The 27335-nt window shown below is 35.9% G+C and overlaps 1 protein-coding gene across 1 annotated transcript; it reads left to right on the forward strand.

Moving 5' to 3' along the window:
- The first annotated feature begins 160 nt into the window (after positions 1–160).
- On the forward strand, positions 161–27335 carry LOC120632006 (zinc finger FYVE domain-containing protein 26 homolog). The gene is made up of 18 exons (XM_039901744.1): positions 161–270; positions 1437–1519; positions 2177–3842; positions 4076–4194; positions 8605–10314; positions 10864–10962; positions 11896–12413; positions 13181–13478; positions 14368–14642; positions 15376–15510; positions 17411–17538; positions 17891–18300; positions 19225–19695; positions 21780–22008; positions 22960–23254; positions 24794–24928; positions 25758–25884; positions 26981–27335. The coding sequence occupies exons 2-18, from the start codon at positions 1454–1456 to the stop codon at positions 27149–27151; spliced, it is 6852 nt and encodes a 2283-aa protein (XP_039757678.1). The 5' UTR covers positions 161–270; positions 1437–1453; the 3' UTR covers positions 27152–27335.

The following is a 27335-nucleotide window of genomic DNA, read 5'->3' on the forward strand; positions in this document are numbered from 1 at the left end:
GATGAAAGGCTTTTAGTTTTGTTTCAGTTTTAGTGTATTTACTATTTATGCATTTTAATTATTACTGTCATTGTCACTGTCATAGTCCTATCATTTTATACTGTCTGTGATCAAATCAAATGTAATGTTTCTGTTTTTATTTTGTAATTGCAGTCGAAAATCGAAATAATTATTGCTAAAATAATCATAATTCTAGTTTGTGCTTGTGATTTACAGATTAGTGTTATGTCATATTTATCTTTTTATGATCTAGGTTAAAACTGTCGTCAGGTAAATTTTAAAACTATAATTGTATCGAATTCCTTATTACAATATTTACGTATCAAATTCGAGTACGTGTTTTATTTTTTTTATATTATTATTTGTTAGGTAACCGTTCAATTTAAGCAGAGAACAGCTATTATTCGTGGACAGATAGTATAGATAAAAGATTTGTAACACCACCTTCTATAAATGCTTTGTTTACTCCTACTATGTACCAAATGAACTTATAGAAATTATTTCTTTCGTTTTCTCTTGACTTCACTCAAGATACAACTGGACTTATTTTTCCTAAGTTTTTCGTTGTTCAACTTTTAATATTATGTTACACAAGTAGGATACCTAAATATAATTTTAATGCTTGTTATACTTATTGTGAATATTTTTTTCAACATCATGATCAGCACAACAACTGTTGGATGTACATACAGCAACTGGTGGTCGACTTTTTTTTGTATTTTATTTATTTATTATTTATGTACCATCAATTGTGATTGTGAACATAAGATACATGAAGTGTTCAAAGGAATACTGTATTTTGTGGAGACCCCAAACCTGCAATTTTGTGCAGTTTGCATCCAGTAGCTATGTGTCCATCCAGTCCTAGTTTTATGACATCATCATCCAATTTCTAAAATATAAATAATCTATTGAAGTAGTACCACAACAAACATAGATAAATTTTATTCTAGTTAAAATTGTCATTTGAAAGTAATTTGCTATCTTGGCATAGCAATCCACACCCAAACTTTTTTCTGGCTGTGTAATTCTTATTATAATAGTAGGTTTTTCTATAGTAGTTTATACCTTGCTGATTCTAGTTATTTAAATTGTTTTGTACTCTTATTTATAAACGTAGTGATTCATTGTTCATTTTAAGTTTAGTATTTGTTACTGGTAGTTTACACAGCTTTTCTATACCATAGGTGATTAACATGAGTTCATGAAGAAATATAGAGGTTCATACATAGAAACGGGAATTTTGTCAAAACTGAATAATATTTTGTAAAATGCTTTAGGAATTCTTCAGTCATGTGTAGGAGGAGATAGAATGCAGAATTTGGATCAGTAAAAACTTCTTGTCATACAAGGAAAACACTTTTTAATGAGACAAAACTACATTTATATAGTTCACATTTTACAAAGCTGCTACTCAAAAAATAACACATTTTCAGATTAAAAAACCACCAAAATGAAGGAAGAGGAATTGAAATATAATCTCCGTTTATTGGATGAGCTAACAGTAGATGTTTTTAAGGTAAGTTGTTTTAATGTCATCAATAAACACATCAGGCTTTACTTATTATTTTGAACTAGGTTTAAAGAGCAATACGGGTGGAGCTAGGAGTAGTAGGCTTTAGTTCCATATTTCTTCATTATATCTTACGCAATAATAGACATGTGTCTAAATTTTTTGTTTGTTTTTTTTTCTTTACTAGTTGTACCCTGCCACGCATCGCTGTGGCACATTTTTATGGAATGGTTGAGAAATGAGAAACAAAACAAAGAATACATTACATATGTCAGCGAGTGTTTTTCTCGCTTTCGGCAGAAGGCTCGGTCACTGGTACATCGATCGTTAAAAAAAACTGTAGTTTCACGGTTGCGGATATGTGACTGATGCAAAAAATAGATAAAAACAATCATAGATGCGGATTATATATCATGCTAAAATTTCAGCTCGATTGGTGCAGAGCTATTTGAGCTTTTTCAATCAACATAACATTTTTATATATATACATTACATAATTAAAGTAACATGTACATAGGCAAAACTTAATTTCTGGAGGCATTTTCTACCAGTCTAAAGGTTGGTAAAGTGGACAGAGTTATAATTATAGAGTTGTATACTTAAAAAGTTAAGATTCTTGTTGAATAGCAATTAATAAAACTTAAAAACTTTATAATTTTACAGGAAATCTTACAAATATTTCACTCCACCCAAGAATCTAGAGCAGTCAAAGAGTCAGTCAGTCTATCTAGCCAAGCAATGGAGTTTCTGGGAAAAAATCTGAAAAGTAATCCAGTGACAACCTCTACAGTTCTGAATTTTCTCCACTCCTATATTACTGATACAAATGAGTTACATAAATTACAATTACTGTACTTAGATGTTTTGAAAACCGAATTAACAAACAATTGTCCAGATCGAGTGATAACAATTTTATCACTAGTGAAATGGGACGAAAAACTACAGTCTGTATTCATAAATGATATATTTACACATTTCTCAGATGATATATTTAGACAACATAGAAAGCAAATTCTCATTAGCTTAGTAAAACATAGTAAACCTGAACTCATAAACATAGCGTCAGACATGATACATAAAAATGAATCGCAGAAGAATTTCAAGCTTACAGCTGAATACATGATAGAGCTTTGTTATCAAGACAAAACTCACTGGCTGTTAAAAGCTGCGCAAATTTACAAGCAGCAGTTGCAAGATATGAAAACTGTAACATTCGAAATAAACAACTTCACAAAGCAGATACTGATAATGGTGCTTATAGATCTCACAAATTCCCCAGAAACGTACGATTTACCATCATTAGTCAATCAATTGACAAATATATTCTCTATCCTGGATACATATACAACAACTGATCTAAATTTACAATTTTATATGACTGAAGTTAAAAGAGAGTTAAGTGTGATAAAATTTTGTTTGGAAAATAACTGTAAAATAATGTCCACATCTATATTTAGTCAAGTTTTAAGCCAAAGCGCTTTGACGGTCATATCGCAGGTGTGCAGTCTTTCCAAGTTTGACAGATACAAAGTTTCCAAGCTTCTACACACCAATAATGATTTTATAACTGAACTATTAGCACTAAGCAATAAAACCGAGAAGAAGACTGATAATATTTGCACTAACTGGGATATTTCTACATACAACAGTTACTGTGCAATAACTAAAGTAATAGATACAATATTAAATTCATCGGAAAGTATTGACAACACACAAGAAATGAGCACATCATTGGACGATATCAAACGTTTAGTCTTATCAATTCAACCTGTGCAATATTGTATTGAAGTTATAGAAACGATATTCTCTTGTTTATTTCTGAGATATGAATACTTTTCTTGCTATGAACACAACCAGGAATTTCCATGTGGAACACATTCAGAGTGTTCGTATTTTTACTCAAAAAAGCAAAACAAAACTACTGCAAACATCAACAGTGCCAGTACTGGTTTTATGTGCAATGCATTGACAACACAGATAATATTAAATACCTTGAAACTGTGCTTGGAAACTCTCATGGATAGAGATGTTAAAACTATAGAAGATAATGATCCAAATACATATGCACGTTTTAAAACACTGGTTAGCGTGGTAAATCATTCAATATGGAAAATGCAGTTAGTATCAACTCTTTCGCCTGATACTAGTCCCTTACAACTAAAGTTGTGCTTGGATTATGTTGAAGTAGACGACAGCAGTGAGGACGAAGAACGGGAATTCGATCAAAGAGCGCATAGGAAAAAAACTAAGATGAAACGTCGTCATACTAATCCTAAACCCGAAGTTGAACATGTTATGCTTGCTTCTACAGTTTCCGCTTCAGAAGATGGTAAACGCAATCTGTTGCTCTGCTTCTCTGTTTACCTTTTCTTCTTTGCCTAATTTATATAAATAAGTGTTTCCTTGTCTAATATATTCCTATGCTTTCCCTGTCACTTTTAAAAAAAAAAAACTTTATTCTTAACACAGATTCCACACATTTTACTAAGTAAATAATTTAAAAAAAAACGTTATTCTTAACACAGATTCCACACATTTTACTAAGTAAATATTTTTTTACAGCTTATTCATTAAAGAAGAATACGATAGATTTTATTTCCATCATGCTGGCAAAGCCAAATTGTCTTGTGGCACTCGCGCTCTACCAAAACGACTTTTCAAAAGCGAATCAGATTTTAGAGGTATGTATTTCAAATTCATCCTATGTAAATATTTTTATTTTAGTTTGTTTTTGTTTTTCGAAAGACATGTGGCATTCAATTTAGGTGTAATTCTACTGAAATTTTTAAGTTGTGTATTCTTATATAAAAAAGTAAGTAGTAATAATTTAAATCGGTTATCATTTGACGGCATATGGTGTAAAATCGTCAAACACTTTCGTCCCCTCTCCCAAAAGAACTGAGCTTAAATTCGGGATAAAAAGCATCCTATGTTACTTCTAATACCTTCAGGGATATGTGTACAAAGTTTCATGATGATCTGTTCAGTAGTTTTTACGTGGAAGCGTAACAAACAAACTTACATTCACATTTATAATATTAGTAGGGATATATATGCAATAATCAAGGCAAGAAATCGAAAACTGATCTCATGACGTATTTTTTTCATAACTGACAACTTAGGATCGTTCGGTCTCGTTTTTAAGCATGTTATTAACTCATCTGCCATGTCTTATATTCTAGTTAAAACTTTTTGTATTTTTCTTTCTAAGCTTTGATTGGAACAAAAATCTATATTTGCCCGAAATTATATGGTCCTAATCAAGTGTCCAAATTTTTCATAACATTCTCTCTCGTTTCTTGTCGGCGCGTAAAATATAACTCCGCCCTTTTTGTCTTGAAGAACTCCCGGTGGATTCGCTTCTAGAAATCTTTTCGATTCCTCGATGGTTTGGGTTGATTGGAAGAACTTGCAAAACAAACAACAACAGCACCATCCTAAATAGTTGGAGCTGATAATTAATTTCAATATTAAACAACCTTATCTTCCATTCATGACATACGGATCCACCTTTAAATTCTATGGGCCTCATAAGAAGGCTCAGAGTCACTCAGCGGGCGATGGAAAGAGCTATGTTAGGAGAACTAGAGTTACCGACATGTCGCGAATTACATGACGAGTCGCGAAGCTGAAGTGGCAATGGGCGGGGCACATAGTTCGGTGAACCGATGGACGTTGGGATTCCAAGGTGTTAGTGGCCACCCCGCACCGGTAAGCGTAGCATTGGCCGACCCCCAACCAGGTGGACAGACGACATCAAACGAGTCTCGGGGAACCGCTGGATACTAGCGGCCCAGAATCGTGGAGTTTGGAACTCCCTACAAAAGACCTATGTCCAGCAGCGGACGTCAGTCGGTCGATTTGATGATGATGTTTTGCTTAACATTTCAAGGTTACGTTTAAAGCACAGAATTAAGAACATACAGAAACCGTGTACACGACTCATATCGAAGCATTAAAAACCACTTTAGTTGTGTTTCTCGAACAGGCTCCATTCCATTTCGCAGTTGACAGTAATTATTTTACCTCTAATGTTCTAAACAATGTTATATGTTGTGTAGCCCAGTCGGTAGGAGCAGAGCAGGAATCCCAGAATGCACCTCTAATTTTTGAAAGTTATGTGCGTATAAAGCAATTAAAATATTACTTGTTTCAACGGTAAAGGAAAACATTGTGAGGAAACCTGCATGAGAGTTCTCCATAATGTTCTCAAAGGTGTGTGGAGTCCATCAATCCGCACTTGTATAGCGTGGTTGACTACGGCCTTACCCCCTTCTCATTGTGGGAGGAGATCTGTGCCCTGTTGTGGTTCGGTAATGGGTTGATATGATGATGAAAAATGGTAAAGTTTGAGAGCTACCATCATTCCGCGGGTGAGAAGTGAGATGTGCGCGGGGCGTTTTCACTGTACTTGGACACAATGCAGTGCATGCAATAATGGCTGAATGAGGGTTCTGCATGATCTTAATACTGTGGTTTATAGCTTGGTTTACAATTAGTACAGTAGCAGCGTCACGAAAATTTAATAAAGATGGCGCCGACGCAACTAGAAGGGCATACTTACTAAACGCTGATATTATATTACATAGAAGCTACGCATAAAGGAAATATAAAATACCTCTAGTACACCATAAAGGTACAGCCACAAACAAATAAATGACGATCCAAACTTTGATAATCTTCCATAGACGTCTTACAATTATATTTTGCCTGCGGGACCATATGTCATGTAACACGTTTCTAATAGATTTCATACTATTTATTTGTTCTGCTTCGGAGACATTATTTGAATCTTCAACTGCAAAAAGATAGTTTTGAACTAAATTTTTTGAACTATTTTATTTTATTTTTCCGGAAAACCAACAGTTGGAAATACTAAATAGTTAAAAAATTAGTTGACTTAAAACTAATAACAGGTTTACACAGATAAGTATTATATACGAGTATAAACAAGGGTACCTGGTAAAAAGAACCCAGTAAAAATGCAGCAAATTATAACTAAAAACTTACCTAGCATGCAACAGTTTATCTACTAGGTTGCGACGTACAATATTCATACTACCGAAATAAATCAATTGTAAACAGAATTAAGAAGGCGAGAGAAACGCATTTCAAAATAATCAAATCCGTTCTTAGTTTTAGTTAAGGGTACGTGCAGAATCTTTTTATGCCTATGTAATCGTGAGTGTACAATAAAATCGTACTATGTATGAACATTCTATATTCTTCAAAAGTTCTTACAATCTCGTTTATCCTCGTAGACTAAATTTGAATGTGATCCATTAACCTCGTTGGAATATTCGTAAACCAAGTCATCATAATCGTAACTTGTATAATTTTCTATTTCTGCGTGCTCTGTTTGATTCTCTTTATTACGGGTTGCGACTACCTTCTAAAATATATTATATTATACTAGTTTCTGCCCGCGTCTTCAGAATTGGGTCTAAAGCTTCGCTCCTTATCAATTTTTAATCCTACCACGGGAACTGTTTGAGAGATCGGTATAGAAAGTACATTTCCTTTTCCATTGCATAGGTGACATGCATACAAAATTTCAATTTTAATTGCTTAAAACACACGTAGCTTCGAAAAATTAGAGGGCTGGCATTCGAACTCGGCCCCCCGAAAGTAAAACCGAAGCCCCTGAAGCAAGTACCACTAGTGCTGTCACCGCTTTAAACAAGTGCTTTGTTAATTAATAATAATTTCTTTCTCGCCCAAGTGACTTATCTTTTACTTATCAAAGATAAAAAAGTTATTATTCATTTGCAGTGTTTATAAACAGATGAATGAAAAAAAAATAGTTTTGTTTTCTTTAAAATCGGTGCTTCAGCTTTGATCATGCAAAATTTCCTGCAGTGTACCTATATTATATTAAAATTGCATTTCGAAAATATGAATACATTATTTCCGTCATAACAGCGAACTTATATCGCTATCTAGTCATTAACCCGCAGCGGAACATAACAACTGTTCATACAATCGATAATAATAATTAATGTTTATTGTCAATTTATTATAAACAACGTAAGCGTATTGACTTTGCACACATCAACAGTATTTAAACAGTTGCTAATTGGACACGCTTTGTATTAAAATACATTGAAATCTTCAAATTGCTATGTAAATGTTTTATATCAAAATATAATATTTACAAAACATAATACTTCTGACTTCGTAGTTTTCGTAGTATTTAAGCGCAGTCAAAACAATGACATTGTTTTGACTGTGCTAAAATTTTTATCACGTGCCGGGAAACCGGATTAAATGGTTAAAAATTCTGAGCTAAAATGCGTAGAACTGGGTGCAGAACTTGATTGCTGGGAATCACGCCTTTCTACTATTATATCTCTCAAGATAAAATCCAATGTTAGGAATGAGAAAAAGTTGTCAATAATGTGTCAAGTGTATGCTTAGAACTTAGTCATAGTACAGAATGTTTTGGTCTTAGGTTGTCTTTCAATGGTAAATGCTAAAGTACCATCTGTTTAAGTGAATGTAATGCTTAGAACAGATGCTAAGCCTTCTTCTTACTTACTTCGCACAAGCCATCGCTTAGCAACGACTATTTATCCTGGCCTATATATAGTAATGTTAGTAAATGTAGAACTATAGCTAAGATATTATAAATACAAAAGAAAAATACGGATTTTATCACTTAATATGTATTTGACATGAATAATTTAAATTTATTACCATTTGGTTATCTCCGGTTACCATGTTATCAGTATAAATTATTTTGTTCTGTGATATATTGTATGAGCAATCAACTAATACATTTGGATCTATTGCTATAATAAAATTAAATAATACGAAGAACTTCTTTTTAAAAAAGAAATTAAAATTTATAATCATTTCTTACAACACGGTTTATTTATCTTACGATGTCTACAAATACGTCACTTTGACAAATTATTTTGTCACATAGTTTTTATAGATTTTCTACATCTTTTAAAGCTTTGACCTCTATACTACAATCTAGATATATTACAGGTCAATGTTGTAAAGAGTTTATAACCTAAGTAAGATACGGTTATTCATTTCTGATTTCTCAAAATAGGGTAATGAAATTTAAAATTTTTATATTGCAGATGTTTGATTTGTCCGATTCAGAAATTGCTACAGAAGTAACTTTTACGGAACAATTGAGACATTTAGTAGCGAAGATAAAAAATATTATTTGCTACAGAGATTGTTCCCGCTACCCAACTAAGGAATTGTCGGCACTATCCGTTGTATCCACTGAAGTTATGGGACTTGTTGAAGGTTTCCTAGCTTCAAATAGAGCGCCAAACTCTTTCGACATCATTGAATTAGGCTCACGACACCCGCATCTGCAACTTTATAATCATCAAAATGCCCCATTTATAAACGCTGTTGACATACTCTTGAGCAGCGGTCTCAATAGAGAAATAACGTACGGGCTTATAAATGTAGTTGAACGCAAGCTCGCAGAAGTGAGATGCAGTACGGATGTAACGGCTGTCAAAAAGAATAACTATATAAGATTTGTAGAAGACATAGCCAGTGTTACATTCGAAATTTTCGGTAACACAGAGAAATCTTTCGACTTCGTTGATAACGTTTGTGAGTTGATAACAGATTGCCGCATTCCGATTAAGCATAAAGACTTCTGCAAACTAAACCAACTATCCAAAGAATTAAGACAATGCTGCTTAGATTTAGCAGACATCGTAAATTCTACCAAAAAAACCGATTTCGATGATAATTTATTACAGAAATATCACCAAATTTATATGAATGTTGTGGCGGCTTCAGATAAAGACTTATGTAATGTTGGAGAGGTGTCTCGACATGGTACAAAAAAAGCTAGAGTGCCTTATTTAAGAAAATGTTACATGTATACGAAATCGGTATCACAGCTTGAACAAGAGGATCTCCAAAATGCATCTTCAACTGAAGAACCCTACTTCTCGGTATTAGAAAGGCAACTACACGATATATTCGGAAATATGATTAACAATAAAGAACTGCCTGTGACATATTTGGAGCCGATATGCAAAAAGTTAAATGTCAATTTGATACCCAAATTGATCTTGAATTTCTGCCCATCGATTACTTTACCCGGATCTTTAAGAGAAGCTACTGAAGAAAACTTTAACAACCTTCTTCAGGGCGTATTCGATTTCAAGAATTTGGAAGAGAAATTGTTCGTTGAACCAACAGCCAATTTTGCTCCATTACCGAGAACTCCAGATCCTCAATGCTTAACATACGTTGTCTTACACAATTGGGTACTCGCCCATATAATCAGGAAAATTCATTCGAGCTTGAGCGAAAGCACAAGTCAGCATAGTATGGATGCGAGAACCAAATACTTAAACAAATACATGGATTTAGACAGATTTGATAGTACCAAAGTTTTATTCGGAAACAATAAGTGTTTGGCTTCACTTCACACTATTATAGATTTGGATAAATTGTTTCTTTATATGCCACAGCTGCTAGAGTCAGGGAAAATAATGCAATGCTTGAAAATAATCGACGCATTATCCGAACGGCAGTTGAAGTGCAGTGCAAATTTAATGAACTTGAGAGACTTGATGCTGTTCAAAATAGCGACGAATCCAAAAGTCCCTAACTGTTGGAAGTACTGTCAGTACTTGAAATGTCCAGAACTCAAGTTCGACCTTATTCTGAACAATCTATCATGCTGGCCTGCCGAAGGAGCAATGGAAGCTATCGATTATCTGCGTTTTGTTTTGGACCAAACGGTTGAGGAGGAAGGTTTATATGAAAGATGTAATGAATGGAAGATTAAAATACCTCTTTATGAGCAGGTAAGCTGTTTAGAGTCTGTGGCTTCAACACAACGAACTTTTAATTAACTCATACGAAAGTTTCTTTCGACTCGAGTTATAGGTTCGCCGTGTTACAGCAGATCAGAATGCAGTTGTCACCACTCCTCTTCTTTTCTAGTCTTTCGTACGAGGCGACTAAGGAAATATAACTGCCATTGGAAAAGGCATTCAGTCCAGCTGTTATAGGCTGTTTATAGTGATGATAATTAAGTGTCTTTCGACTCTGCTGCATTGAATATTATTACAAGGAACTGAAAAGTAATTCACATATTTTTTTGATAGTAATAATTGATAGATCACGTCCTGCAACATGCATCCCTATTTCCATAGACTTGAGGTGTAGGTGTTAAGCATCATGTGTCTGTAATTGCATCGGCAACCACGCCCTTTGGAACGGAACAAAGCATTGCAATTGAAATAAGCATGGCTATACTACCCCGGAAGAGCTCTGCCTCAAAAAGCTCTCCTTCCTACTATTAAAGATACTTTTAGAGTTTGTATGAGTGATTTTGTAATATCAAATTTCAGATAGCCTCAATAATGGGCACTAATCATTGGTACACAATATACGAGAAATCGGTGGAAAATCCCGAGAATATTATTGAGGTTCTCATGGATAGTCAGCAGGTAAGTGACTTCAGTGTCACCCGGCGTTCAAAGTTGGACTTATGTTTTTAAGTTATGTAATGACGACCTCCCTCGGGCAACGGTGATCGCTGTGGTTTCAAGTAGGCGGTCCTGGGTTCTATTCCCAGCACGAGCAATTTAGGAATTTATAATTTCTTAATTTACTCTGGTCTAGTCCCGTCTGGGAGGTCTGGGAGGCTTTGGCCGTGGCTAGTTACCATCCTACGGACAATGATTTAGCGTTCCGGTACGATGTCGCGTGTAAACCAAAGAGGTTTAATAAACCCCTAACAGGTTAGCCCGCTAACATAGTGGACTGCAACATCACAGGTGAGATTGCAGTCAAGGGCGTACTTGTAGTGAAATAAAAAACATTATTCCTAACATAGGCTGTTACTGGAGAAGAGTGATAACTTGACTCAGTATATTGTTTCAGACTTAAACATCAATAATAATATTGATAGTATTCTTTTTTGAAGACATACTTCTTTTGGCGCGTTAGGGAAAAATTATGAGAGTAAATTTTTAAAATGCGCGCGCACACCGGTACAATAAACGGACACCCTGAAGTTAGCGATAAGGTTTGACAGTGTACACTTTGAATTGTCAAAGTCTGCGGATTCATTCCGGTGATATAATTATAATAATAATAACTGTCTATTAGTTAATATATAGTAATTTAATAATGTTTATTATGTCCATGTCTTTGTGATATTTAAATAAACTTTATTCAACTAGATGGGTATAATAAACTTTCAATGTATGTATTATTTTTTTTCCTATTGTTAGTGTCGTTTTTTCTACAAACGTAGAATAAGGTGAAGGGTAAAATTTTTGATAAAAATTTTATCTTGTGACGCCAAAGTATGACTTCTCACGCGTGTACACAAGTAAACACTCGTTTTTTTTAAAAATAGTATTCGTTCTTTACAGTTCAAATTGTGCTTAGAATGGGCAGACACCCATGACGTGTCAGAACATATGAAAAATTTGATTGTAGTTAATCTGTTACGCCAATTCTTTGAATACACAAACCAGGCGACGCCATCTTTAGTGCAAGATTTACTTAGAAGATTACCAAATATCCAAGCAGTAGACTTGGTCACAGATGAAATATCTAAGATCAGAAACACAGAGATACTCCAAGTGTGTATTGACTTCCTCGCAGCGAATAGCACAACTTGGAGGACTTTCGAAAACATTAAAACTGGATTTCAAATCATGCTTGAGATCGAGGCCAATTCAAGACATCTTTTCTGGGATTTAATAGAGAAACCTCTACTCATGATCGAGCAGCTTCTGATGAACGCGAAATTGGAAATGCTGGCGCATATAATAAACAAAATTTCACCCAATTTGAAAAACGATTTGAGTGGCGACAATCTTTACTATAACATAAAGACTATAGAGACTTTACTGATATCTCGGAATGCTGTAGACAGTTTGTTGAGGTAATCTTTTTTTTTTTTAGTTTTTTTTTTTTTTTTATACACTTTATTTGTACACAACAAAAAGAAAAAAAAACAATGGACACAATAAGAGGAAACTTAAAAAGTAGGATAAAAAGGCGGCCTTATCGCTTAGTAGTATTTTTTTAATACGAATAGCGGGCAAGCGAGCAAGCGGTCGTGTAGCACCAGAGGAGCTTTGCCGGCTTTTAAGAAATTTGTTTAGCTGTCCTTTGATTATTATGAAAATTAAGCTTAATTTGCTATAACATATGGTGTAATTTATAATTTCTTCAATCTTAATACTCCACACCGGAGCATTTACAATGAATTATTCATTGTAAAGTCAACATCTGATGCTCCGGAGTCAGAGCGAAACGTGCGTAGAGGGTACATTGCCGAAGATCTGTACGGTGTGGATTATAAGCAATGAAGAAAATATAAATTTCACCATACATTAGCAAATTAAGCATTTTCATAATATATCATATATTATGAAAATTAAGCTTAATTTGCTAAACTCTGCGAAAAGCGGGAGAATCTGTATGGTGTAATTTATAATTTCTTCAATCCTTTACAATATACTTTACAATGAATAATTGTTAAGTTGTTGTTCGCCAAATGTATCGCCTTCTATACCTTTTTTACCCCCACCTTATCTATCTAAGCCCCTCCCACCTCATTAGTGCTTAATGTAAGGTACATTGACGAAGATCTGTTTTGTGATCTCTTTTCAATGAGTCTCTAATAAGCAGTTGTTTTTTCTGCAGGTATTACGCAGAAAAAGCCTTGGACATGAAAAACCCATGGCATACCAACTGTCCCGCACCCCTGAAACCTTGGGACGATTCGCTGCTGCAGTCAATAGATTCCATCAACATCGAGGCTGCATCGAAGCCGTTTGTGATGCCTGAACACGTGCCTGCGAAGGAGCAATGGGTTGAGGATTACACGGTTGACAGATGCATGATGTGCAAAATATCGATATTCTCGATGATCATACGCAGGCATCACTGCAGGCGATGTGGGAGATTGATATGTCACGCTTGTTCCAGAAGTCAGATGCAGGTAAATGAGTTTTCATTTGCCCTCGCCCCACTTATATTGCGAAGCGATAAGACCGCCTTAGCAAGTATTTATGTAATTTTTTTTTTAATATTCATCGGTCATCTTAGTACCCACAAACATCTTAGTAACACAAGCTACACTTACTTTTGGGCTAGATGGCGATGTGTGTATTGTCGTAGTTTATTTATATTAAGTAATTTATTATTACTAATATAACATATCTCTTCTATCTCAAAGCATGTACATAATAATAGGGTTCAATGGCGGCCTTATCATTCAAAGTTATCTTTTAAAGACTACTAGACATTTAAACAGACAGTGGACGTTTCACAAAGGTAGAAAGTCTGTCGCTTAGCACAGTGTTGATCTTATGAACATAATGATATTGCATTTTTGTAAGGGTATGGCTTATAACTGCTTTACCCATAACAGGTTAGCCGCTCGTATATGGAATTGATAGAGCACCATCTAGTGACAATACTTTTTCCCAGTATTATAGCTAGATTTCGCTCCTTCTAGATAAAGAAAAGCGCCATCTAGTTAAATTGAACGAAACGAAAAGTAAAAGTAGATACATACATTGAATATAACTTTATTGCAAAAGATAAAGTGATCTTTTAAAGGCAACCTAAGTGGACGGTGAAAATCTGTCGCTTAGCACACTTTTGGTGCTATGAACATTATGCTATTGTATTTGTGTAGGGGTTTAGATTATAACTGCTATACCCCTCACATGTTAAAAACACAGAGCAACAATACAAAAAAACAAAGCCAGTACATAGTCTTAGAGTTCAAAGGTGGCCTTATCACTTAAAGCCGGGGGAAGGTACACAACTCTCACACTGTTGTTCTATAAAAACATATTACATTGCATTTTTTGTTCCTAAAGGTACCATCATACCCAAGTGGTGTGAAATTCCGCGTCTGCGACGACTGTTACACGCAAACGATGAACAAGAAAACGAATTCCGAATACGACAATTTGATGCTGAGTAGCAACTCGGATTCCGCTGGCAGTGGCAACACTTGTATGGACTGGTGCCTCTCTACCAACGCTAAGAAGAATGAGGCCGTGCGAGCAGAGTTCAGTTACGAGTTCACACCGAACGTCACGCTTTGTTTGTCGATAATGAAGATGCATACGTTTAGTTTGGACTATCCGAGGTGCGTATCTTGTTCTGGCGCGTTAGGTAAAAATGATGAGATTTAATTTTTATGATGAGTTAATTTTTATACACCGGCACAAAAACCGACACCCTGGAGTTAGCTATAGACAACATTTTAGTTTATCAAAAAAAGGTCTGACTGTGTACATTTTCAAATGACTAAGTTATTGTAAAAAATCTCGAATTTTAATGTTGACTGAAACTTGACTGTCCGATAATGAGATAACTAGATAATGCGTTATAAAAAACTTGCAATGTATTAAATACATTTAGTTTTTTCGAAAAACTTAGAATTAAGTTTCTCGCCGGCTCTTCTCAGTGGAATCTGCCTTCCGAACCGGTGGTAGAGTCACTACAAAAAAACTGACTTGACGTTTCAAAAGTGCTTATTAATTTGGCCTACTTGAAATAAATGAATTTTGAATTATGAATTTGAAAGCGGAAGATTTTTCTTTTTAAAGATTTCTATCTTGTTAAAGAAGTATAACTTCTAACGCTTATACATAAGAAAGCACACGTGTTTTTTTTTTTTTTTTTCAAAACATCTAACTCCTCATTCAAAATTCATTTATTTCAAGTAGGCCTAATATAAGCACTTTTGAAACGTCAAGTCTGTTGTGTGTAGTGACTCTACAACCAGTTCGGAAGGCAGATTCTACCGAGAAGAAGCCGGCAAGAAAGAAAGAAAGATTTCCTTAGAATACTTTTAACAATTAAATATTTTCCAACAGGTTCCTCTTAGATCGCAGCGATGAAGTGGCGCGAGAGTTGGCTAATGGAGGTGACTCTAGACTCTTAGTGCGCGCTCGAAGGTCTTTGCTATTAGCTGCTGCAGAACTATACTCAAGGGCTCCGAGTGAGAAGTCGTGAGTTTACCTTATATTTATGTGTTACATTTTATTATACACAGTGCCGAATTAAGACTTCTTGATGCTGAACTTCGTTCGCCAACTTAAATCTAAAGCTACGCGGGTTCCAAACGCGCCCTGGTCCAAGCCCTGGCCCACAACAAACTTAGCCGGGTTAATTTTTTTTTGTTATCACCATCTACCAGTAAATTTATATTAAGCTATGAAGCTAGAGCAATTCACACCCAAGCTTTTTGAATGCACGATGTGGAAGCGGTGATAGCCCGTAGGCAGTGGCGTTCCTAGGTTTTTGAATTTAAAACCTAAAGGACAAATTTAACTCGACATGATCTCTAAGTCACCATTCTCGTTGTGCGAAATGACAAACAATATCAACAGATCTTTGAAAAACACTACGATCAAGGTCAGCGCGCGAATAATGATTGGAAATTTCGATTGATAATTAATTGGTTGGATAAAGAAGTATCTATGCGCTGTTTGCCAAAATTAAAAAAGTATTCACAGAACTTTGATCACAGAACCGGCTTGTATGGTAGAACCGCCACTGCCCGTAGGTAGGAGCTCGGCATCACTTTCTGGGGACCGAAATTCTAAAGATTGCAGAAACTTTAAAATTATGTTGGAAAAGAGCAATCTGCTGAGTTTCTTGCCGTCTCTTCTCAGTGGAATCTGCCTTCCGAACCGGTGGTAGAGTCACTACAAACAGACTGACTTGACGTTTCAAAAGTGCTTATTAATTAGGCCTACTTGATATAAATGAATTTTGAAATTTGAATTTTGAGTTCGAATCTCAGCACGCACCTCTAACTTTTCTAATTTAGGTGTGTTTTAAGTACTTAAAATATCACTTGCATGCCTGAGAGTTCTATATAATGTTCTCAAAGGTGTGTGAGGAGGTCTTCTCATTGAGGGAGGAGACCCGTGCCCTGTAGTGGGCCGGTAACGGGTAGATATGATGATGCTGATGATGATACTCTAAACCTCATTTTATGACCTCCCTATCGGTTAGATTTGGCCTTTTTTTGGCTCGCGTAGAACAGTTTGGTAAGGATTGCAGCAGGATACTAATTAGACACATTTCCTGATTTCGGATGCAAACCTTTCGTACTTATAAAAATAATATATTAATATGTCGGCATTGATTGTTATATATATTGCTTGACCTTTGGAGAAATCTATTTCTACGGTGTTTACGATTAACTTGTAAAAGTTGAAATATGTAGTCTAAGGGTTTTGGTACCCTATTGTTATTTGAACCACTTTATATAAAAACTCTTGGTTACTTAAATATAATATTTATAGATATGATGTCGCGGACTTTTTTGGTAGGCATTATCAAGCTCTACAACTTTTCTCTACAACTCAATCGTATATCTCTCATCGTTAAGACTGCGTGCGTAAGAAACGATTTCTATCGACCGTTTTTTTTCTCCGACTTACTTTGTAATACCACGAAAAGTTCTTTTCAGTTTTCAGCCTAATAAAAAGCCTATGACACTCACATATAATGTGGCTTTATATCGGTGAAAGAATTTTCGAAATCGGTTCTGAAGATCCAGAGATTACCCCTGACAGTGTCACAAATTCACAAAGTCACAAACTTCACCTCTTTTTAAGATGTATATTTAATTTTATAATATATACATAACTAGCTGTCCCGGCGAACTTCGTACCGTGGATCATTTTTTTTTTATGAATGTTTTATTTTAATACTTATTAACCTATTCCGGTCTAAGAGGAATCCAAAAAATCAAATATCATAAGATTGGTCCTGCCGTTCTTGAGAATGGTGTAACTAGCACAACTTTCTTTTATATATATATGTAGATATAAACGATTTCATCTTTATGTTCGTCTCCTAGTTCTAAGGAAATTATAAAAAAAAAAATACTTGCAGTGGAGGCATGCGAGTAGCTGAGACGGGCGCGGCGCACGCTACCCGCTGTCTGGCGCACGCGGACGCCATGGCCACCCTCGTTAAACACCAAGCACACCATTTGGTGCCGCACCAGGGAGCCCATCCGAGTATGATTATTCGTACTTCACTTTTCTTTTTTTTAATTTTCGCGATTATTTATTAATAATGAATTTTCTCTGGTCTGGTCTGGTCTGGTAGGAGGCTTTTCCCGTGGCTAGTTACCACCCGACAAAGACGTGCAGCTAAGCGATTTAGTGTTCCGGTGCGATGTCGCGTGGAAACTGATAAGGGTTATGACTACCATACTGCCACAACAGGTTAGCCCGTTACCATTTTAGACTGCATCATCAGCTGAACTTGCAGTCAAGGAATAACTTGAACAGAAAAAAAAACTAAATTACGGAGCAATGCTGTGATGACGGCTCACACAACTTTTTTATTAGGCTATATCTTCTGCAGGTCAAATCGTGCGTTCACTCCTCGAAGCGGAGAAATGGGAGCTGGCATTGGAAATAGCCACCAAATCGGGACTCCCTAGAAACAGCGTACTCGCAGCTTGGGGCAAAGCATGTCTGAAAGCTGGTTGCTTTAAAGAAGCAAGACGAAAATTCGCTCTGTGTTTCAAAAACACACACGTGTGTGTCGATGTAGATGAACTCGAATACGGGAAGGAAGCCTCGGAGTTCAACTTCGTGAATAGAAGGTTGAATAATATGAGATCTTCAGAAAGGTCCATATCGACTTCTAGTGCGACCTCTGAAGGAAGGGGTAGGACGAACGTGCCACTGTTGAATGAGATCATCTGTATGCTGGAGGACATGAACTATCCCGTTAACCAACAGTTGTTGGACAAAGCTGAAACTATAAAGGTAAATTATTCTGATATGTATATGTATATGTATATATCTTTTAGTGATCATACTTATATTATAAATGCGCAAGTGTGTTTGTTTTTTGTTGGTCCTTACTTCAAGCCCTAATCAAGCGACCAATAGACTTGATATCTTAATATGATATGTTAAAATTTAAACTGTTGATGTTGGAAAAGAGCAACTGCTGAGTTACTTGACGGCTTCTTCTCGGAAGAATCTGCCTTCCGAACCGGTGGTAGAGTCACTACAAACAGACAGACTTGACGTTTCTTAAGTGCTAATGTTAGGCGTACTTGAAATAAATTAATTTTGAATTTGATATCGAAATGGCGGACAGTAAAATAGGCTATTTTTCATCCCTGCAAAGCAAACGATTCCCACGGGATTAAAAACAGCAATAAGCCCGGACTAAAGACGGCCAACAGCTAGCAATGTAACAAAACTTTTTATGCAAAGGCATAAAACACAAAACTATGGCTAAGGCTGAGAAAGTATTGTGGGATAATTCTTTTTCTTATAAAAATCTAATCTTCTAGTTATTATATACAAAAACTCACACACACTTTGTCAATTTGAAACGCACATTTATATAATATAAGTATATATACATAAAAATAAACTTATAGCTAACATTAAGGTTTGCACGTTTTCATTTCTAGGACATCATTATAAGAAATGATGTGAATAATTTAATCCCAAAACTCTCGGGCTTTCAGGTTTCCTTACGATGTTTTCTTTAACCGTTAAAGGAAATATGCCTTCATTTAATTTAAAATGCTCTCCGAAACTCCGAAAAATAGTACCTTATTTACCTAACTATTTTAGATAATGAATAGTGTTATTTAACACGATATTGATGCATGTTTAACAGCTGTAATAAAATAAAAAAAATTCATGAGTTAAGAAAACGTATTTTTCTAGTCTACTAACGAAAGGTTATCAACAATGAACACGAGTAAAAAGAAGATTCAACTAACCGAGCCGGCTCTGAACATAATGCACATGTTGGCGAGCGTGAAAAAAATAAAACAAGGAGACTATAGCGATTTCCAGCAGAAAGCTACAATTCAACCGAAGAAAACTCTAGCCCAAGAACTCTTAAGAAGGGGTAACCATAACGAAGTTAAAGTCGATCTATCCAGTAAAAAACTCGATCCTTTTTTCTACAGAGAATGTATTTATTATCTCAGCAATTATGGATCTCACGTTGCTAACATAATGTTTTACATGAAACACAGTAACTTGCGTGAAGTTATCCGGTACTGTTACGATAATATGGTAGAAAAGGAAACGTTTACAGAGTCCGTTTATATGGAGTGTTTGAAGAAGAATAAAGTCAATGATTTGCTTAAGTCGATGAGCGATATGGACAGTTCTCTAGAAATGTGGTCGGTGAGTATGATTTTCGTTTTTATTTCTTTTTTTCTGTTTATGAAATTTAACTAATATCAATTTGAAGTTTACCTCTTGGTATGTTATGGCCTTATCTAACCTATATTATAAATATGAAAGTATGTATGTCTGTTTTTTTGTCTAACTAAACAAAACAACCAACTTTATTTTTAGCATAGTGTTAGTCGAAAGGACGGAGAGTAACATATCCTATGTTATTCTTTTCAATTTTTAATACAGAAAAACCACCGTTTCCCCACGAGATTTGTAAAAAAACTTATAAAACGCGGGCAATAGCTATTATTTACAATAGTTAAAGCTATTTGATTATTTTCTTTATTGATTGGCCTTCCGGTTAGGGCCATATAAATATTTTAAAGTAATTAAGTACCAGTAGTTTCTTAAATATAGTTCAACGGGTACATACCACGATAATATTTTTGGATTTGTCGACCCAGTTGCATGGATCGTGGTCACGACGGGACTCTTTCTTAGTTTAAAATCTTTAAGTACCAGTAGATTTGCCAAAATGGAATGCTTCTTTATATTTATTTGCACTCAAAAACAATGCAAACAAGAATTGTGTAAAAGTCTAATAGAGCGCCAGGTTTCCGAAATGTAAACTATTAAAGTTTTGCTTACTGTGTGACCTTGAGACGATGGCTTGGCGCATATGGTGGTAGAAATCGCACTTCAATACTGTCAAATCTTTAATTGGAACATAACGATAACGAAGTACTACTTATCAAATGTATAATCTTATCATTATCATTGAATCATCTACCTTTCTTGCTCATCTCAAATCATTAAACATTCCATTTCCCACATCTATAATTTGTTTATTAAATATCAATTCACATAGAGCTTATAAAATTGTATCATTGTTTTTAGAAAAAAATGGTGTCAATCAAACTATAGAACAAATCGTATAATATTAAACATAAAGTAGAATCGATTTCTATCCTTTTCCTATCTAAATAGTAAAGAAGTATAATCCTGATGTTTTTCATTAAACATGAACATTGATATTGGCTAATCTTTTCTGTCTGGGACCCAAAAGAAAAAAAAAGCTAGAATCTCTCTCTGATCTCAACTCAGTTTGAGAAGAGTTTGGGCCAGTCCCCCCAAAAGTTAACCATTAGGCTATCACCGCACGTATCTTCAATATCCTCAATTGTAAAGTCAACATCTCCTGAGGATGCTCCGATGTCGGAGCGAAACGTGCGTAGAATGTGTGAGAATTTTCATTGCCGCAGATCTGTTTGGTGTGGAAAGTAAAGATTGAAGAAATGATAATTTACACCGCAAAGATTCTCCTGCATTTCGCGCTCACAATACAGATAAAGCATTATTGTAAATTAGAGTACCCAGGCCGCTTCGCCGGGCTAGATTTTGCTTTATTTTATTTAAACAATAAACTTTCAATAGATTTTTAATTTAAGTCTCATAATATATTAAATCATTTATTTCTCTCCGTATTCATTCTCTTCTTTTCTCTTCTCGATCGGGTGAAGATCATTATCTACACCCATGTACAACCAACAATAGAATATCATCATAGTAAATAAAAGCTGTAGGTATTTGACAGTTTGACAGTTCAAAAATAGGAGTGCTCCGATCGTCACCAAACTTTACGGGATTACTCGCCAGGTCAATCCGGAGATTCCCTGAAAGTTTCATTGAAATCGATCCAGCCGTTTCGGAGCCTATACGGAACATATCCACACACTTTCTCTTTTATATATATAGATAATAAATACATAAATATACTACAACAATACACACATCGTCACCTAGCCCCAAAGTAAGCGTAGCTTGTGTTATGGGTACTCAGATGACTGATGAATATTTTTATGAACCATATACATAAATAAATAGCAATAAACATATACACACCCAGACATTGAAAAACATTCATGCTCATCACACAAACACTTTCCAGTAGTGGGAATCGAACCCACGGCCTTTGACTCAGAAAGCAGGGTCGCTGCAAACTGCGCCAATCGGCCGTCATAGATGAATGTACCAATGAATGAATTTAAACAAATCATCCAGATGTTTTCAATATCCTGTTTCTTTTACAGGAGTACATAATGCATATCTGCCGCACACTGGAAGTTGGTAAGAAACTCGACGCGTTGTACGCTTTGCAATGCGGCACGGGGCAGCACGCTCGGGCCTCGGCCTCGTGTGCGTTACTGTACTCCAGGCCGATACCCCCGGGCAACCCGCCTTTTGCTGTGCTGCTCGCGAGACAACATCATTTGACCGCTGCGTTACACCATCTGAACCAGTGCGTACCGGTTACCAACAGTAAGTGCTTACTTCGTCCATTATATAATACTGGCTGTTGCCCGCGATTTCGTCTGCGTTTGATTTTGTTTTTTTGACGTGGCATTCAAGATACATAGTTGTAGTTCAAAAAAAAATTAAAGTATTCTGTATCGCTAAGCCTTAAATGAGGGGTTTGCTGCTGTCCGCTGAGGAGTTCTGTCCTCTATCTCCAACCACATTCATCAGATCTACACAAAGTTTAGGCAAAATTAAACACATATTATAACTTCTATAGTACAAAAATAATTATTTGAATGGGTTATAATTTGTGGGAGTTATGGTGTAAAATCGTCAAACACTTTCATCCCCTCTCCCAAAGGAACCAAGCTTAATGTCGGGATAAAAAGTATTCTATATTACTTCTAACACTTCCAAGAATATGTGTACAAAATTTTATGAGGATAGGTTTAGTAGTTTTTGCGTGAAAGTGCAACAAACAAACTTACATTGACATTTATAATATTAGTAGGGAAAGAGATAGGGATAATAGAATATAATAGAAAAACTTTATTGCAACACAACACAATAAGAAAAACACAAGGAAAACAGTAATAGTACTTACTTTGTTTTAATTGACAATTGACCCGTCGATAAACGGAAATCCATCGCCTATAAATAAAAAGCAACACCTCGCAAGGTATGCGAGGATCACGTCCAGCAAGATATCACCTGAGACGTAAGTGTTAAGACTGTAATTACACCGGCAACCACGTACTCCAGACCGGATAGGTAGAATAACATTCACAAAGAGATAAAACACAAAAAAAAAGAGACAGTGCATTGTGTTAGGATGCAAGAAAACTCATCAAGGCTGTTTGGAGACAGCTATACTTAACAGAAATAGGCATGGTAGTACTTCCCCGGACGAGCTTTGTCACGAAAAGTTCTACTAATGTTGTTTTTTTATCACCATCTCTTATTGCTTTTCAGAGATGAGCGATCCAAAATCCATCCAGTTCCATCTAGACAAAGTGACCATAGACAATCTAATGACAACAATGTCTCGACAAATGGAGCTGGCCAAATACCTGGCGGCTTGCGAAGCGAACGGAAGATTGACCGAGAAAGTTATCAATGACGTCATACCTGCACAGGGCGGTAGAAAAGATGACGGAGATTTAAGACCCTTGACCCTCTTCGGATCGAATACAGATAAGATAAGAATTGTTGCTTTGGTACTGGCGAGTGGACCCTCGATAGAGAGTGGATTGGATTTGGCATTCAAGTGAGTTGATTCATTTTATCCTTACTAATGCTATAAATGCGGAAGTTAGTTTGTTTGCCCTTACTTCGCGCTCTAACTAAGCAATCGACTTGATTTTTGACATTTACAGGACGGCATAACATAGGCGTCTTTTTATACTAGGAAAACAAACGGTTCCCAGGGTATTTGTAAATATCAGTTATATTAATATACGCGTACGAAGAACGTGGGCATAATCCTCTACGCACGTTATGCTCCGAAACTGGCGCATCCTCAGGAGATGTTGACTTTACAATGCATTTTAAAGATTGAAGAAATTATAAATTACACTTTACAGATTCTGTTGCTTTTCGCGGAGTATAGCGAATGAGGTTAATTTTCATATCATTATAAAAAAATTTTAACAATCTTCGTTAATGTAGATGATGCATTATTGAACAGGATATAATCCAATGATAACATTATACATATAATGTTATCATTGGATTGTGATTTGTCGGATTATATGGGATTCCTTTGTAAAAAAATCCGGATTATAGGGGGTCTTAGGTAGTATACTCTATGATCCGATAAATTTAAAATCGACACTGCCCTGTGTTGATTATTGAGTAATTTCGTTAGTGGGATATTTATTAAATATATGAAGTTATTTCGTTAACGGCATAGTTATTGAAAAACGCATTTTTAAATAGAGCACTTTACTCACACGTCCATTGTTTTACAATTTTTACAAAAAGAGAAGCATAGACTAGTGACATCACTTTGCATGGATTTAAATCAAGCTTATTATAATTTTTTTATGTCTATCATTTATTGATTTTCAATGCTTAAAAAAATATAAAACGCTATTAAAAATTTATAAGAAAAAACATCCACCCTCCGCTTGCGGGGCTTTTGAATGCCCAAGCAACCAGAGTGAGGAACCTCCTCACAATACGCGCCGTTTCAAGGACTACTGCCTTCTGTATCCGACCCTTGATCCAACAACCAATCGAAAGCTTCTTAAGATAGTGGTCGAAGCTTTTCGCGAGAAGACCATTGACTGAAACGACGATCGGAACAATAACGGTCGACTCAATATTCCTTAATTTCTATTACAGCGGATAACGTAAGTTGTGCAATTCGAACGTCTTCAAATTTGAATTGTCCAGGTCTTGACGGATTGCACAACTTCTGGCTAAAATGGTTCCGTAGTGCGCATTTTTTCTTGGCAGCACAATTCCAAAATGCCATTGACACTAAGTCGTTACCGACATTTGTAACAACTGGTGTCACGTTCCTACTACACAAATCCGGAAATACCACGGACCCAAAAAACCACCGACCGATCACATGCTTACCCACCATCTATAAGATACTTACATCCATTTTGACATCAAAAATAACGACTCAATATTCCTTTATTATTATTCTTATTATTATTGAAATTTGAAAATCAAATGAAAATTTGTGTCTTATTTATAAGTAATACTGCAGATGATGATGATTTAATTAAGCAATTTGAATCATTTGTTCCTTCAACCTCATTTAGCAGCATTCATGTGTTTATGTGTATTGCAGGATAGTCGGTGAACACAAACTGGACTCGATGAACATCTACATCCACGTGGCCAAGTACCTGGTCAACGCGGACCGATTCATGGAAGTGAAGACGCTCGCCAAGTGCATCCGCGCTTCCAACGAGACTGCTGCCAAGTAAGTTTGGTAGAATATCATCATCAACTCATTATCGGCCCACTACAGCACGGCTAGCCAATTATCTCCCCGGGAAAAGGATACAAATTTATCGTCTCGAACAGCTTTATCAACTCTCAGAACATTGACGCACAAGTCGAAATAATATCCAAATAATATATGTGTAACTAGCTGTCCCCGCGAACTTCGTACCGCCGATCAATTTTTTTTATGAATACTATATTTTAATACTTTTTATCCTATTCCGGACTAAGAATAATACAAACAATTAAATATCATAAAAATTGGTCCAGCCGTTCTTGAGTTATAAATGGTGTAAGTAACACAAGTTCCTTTTATATGTATAGATAATATTCGGGGGTAAACTTCTTCTATTCCATGTCCCGGTGCGTTAGCAAGTAGACAAGTTAATTATATCCCTCGTCAGGGGATATATTTTCTATCTCCTGTGTGTGCTAGCCCTGCAGAGCACTGGTCTCAGAATGAGAAAGGTATAGGCCGAGGTCCACGTCGCTGGCCAATTTCGGATTGGTGGACTTCACACGTCGTTGAGAATAATATTGAGAACTCCCAGGCATGCAGTGTTCTTCACTCTTTTTTCCTTCACCGTTAAAGCAAGAGATATCTATTTTGATTGCTTAAATTAAAAACGCACATAACACCGTAAAGTTAGAGCTGCGTGCCGAGGATAGAACTCGGTCCTAACGACTTCTTATCTTCTATCTTTTTTTTTTCCCCTGTAGCTGTGCTCTGTTTGTTGAATAAGTATATTGATTTTAATTTTGCTATTAAATTAATATTTATTTGAAATTAATTTCAATTTGTTTAGCCTGATGAGCGACCAAGTGCTGGAAGCGGGCACCGCTGCGGTCGTGGCCCGATGCGAGGCGCGCGGACAACTGCACGATGAGCAAGCGGAATTACTCATCAATGATATCACTAGCCATGCTATCAAGGTAACTTATAATTCCCATAAATGAAGGTAACTCTCATATACCAAAGTAACTTCCACATATCAGGGTAACTCGCATATATCAAAGTAATTCTCACATATCGAAGTAATTCTCACATATCAGGGTAACTCTCGTATATCAGGGAAACTCTCATATATCAAGGTAACTCCCCATATATCAAGGTAACTATCATGTATCAAAGTAATTCTCACATATCACAGTAACTCTCATATATCAAGGTAACTCTTATATAACAAGGTAACTATCATGTATCAAAGTAATTCTCAGATATCAGAGTAACTCTCATATATGCTAACTCTCATATATCAAAGTAATTATCATGTATCAAAGTAATTCTCACATATCAAAGTAATTCTCAGATATCAGAGTAACTCTCATATATCAAGGTAACTGTCTAACAAACAGCATACTGAAGATGATTGCTAGCAGGTTGGACTGCAGGTATGTGAATCACTGCTGCGCTATTTCAAATGGATTGGGAGGCAGTGATTCGTATATACAAATAAAATTTTCTTTCACCAATAAAGATGTGTTTTTTTACCAAAAAACATATATATTATGATGCCTTGATACCGGAAATAAAGATTAACTTTTAATTTTATTATTATTATGACGCCCGACTGGCGCAATGGGCAGCGACCCTGCTTTATGAGTCAAAGGCCGAGGGTTCGATTCCTACAACATTAATGTTTTTCAGTGTCTGGGTGTTTATCTCTATATTATAAGTATTTATGTAAATTATTCATAAAAATATTCAACCGTCGTCTTAGTACCTATAACACAAGCTACGCTTACTATGGGGCTAGATGGCGATGTGTGTATTTTTGTAGTATATTTATTTATTTTATTTATTAGATTAACGCCTATCATTCGTTTGCTCGGACTAATGATTGAACGTCTGTAAAACAGAAATCAGAAGTACAGGAATTGCGACTCTAATACCATGACATTGTGTCCTTTTTTCTTTGACGATACAGATTTCGCGAAAACGACTCCTCGATTGTCAGCGAGCAAATCTTGCACTGTAGTTTAACTTTATGATCGTGTTATAAACTGATGAAGAACTTTCCTTGGTCAGATATCCTGCTACCTGGTGTGCCGGAACGTAAGCAGTGCTTACATCCTGGCAGCCAAGCATGAGCGGACCAACGATCTGCGCAAAGTGCTACACGAGGCCGAGCGACTTGGCAACGACCAAGTTAGGAACGCGTGCCTCAAACGACTCACCTCAAAGAACGTGCTAGTGTAACGCGTTACAATAATCTAATAGTTTGGCGGTTACCCCTTTTATGTCTGTCACGCGTATAATTTGACTACACCTCCCGCAGCACCAACGTGAACGGTTCCCCTATTCAATGGGGATATCCCTATCTCTACTAATATTATAAATGTGAATGTAAGTTTGTTTGTTACGCTTTCACACAAAAACTACT

Source organism: Pararge aegeria, chromosome 19 (assembly GCF_905163445.1).
Source record: "Pararge aegeria chromosome 19, ilParAegt1.1, whole genome shotgun sequence".
Lineage (NCBI taxonomy): Eukaryota > Metazoa > Arthropoda > Insecta > Lepidoptera > Nymphalidae > Pararge > Pararge aegeria.

Excerpts from the sequence above, each read along its gene's own strand:
- LOC120632006 (XM_039901744.1), top strand. The coding sequence starts at position 1,454 with ATGAAGGAAGAGGAATTGAAATATAATCTCCGTTTATTGGATGAGCTA. Across the intron at positions 13,479-14,367 it reads GTTCCAGAAGTCAGATGCAG|GTACCATCATACCCAAGTGG; the intron begins GTAAATGAGTTT and ends TTGTTCCTAAAG. Across the intron at positions 23,255-24,793 it reads GGATTGGATTTGGCATTCAA|GATAGTCGGTGAACACAAAC; the intron begins GTGAGTTGATTC and ends TGTGTATTGCAG.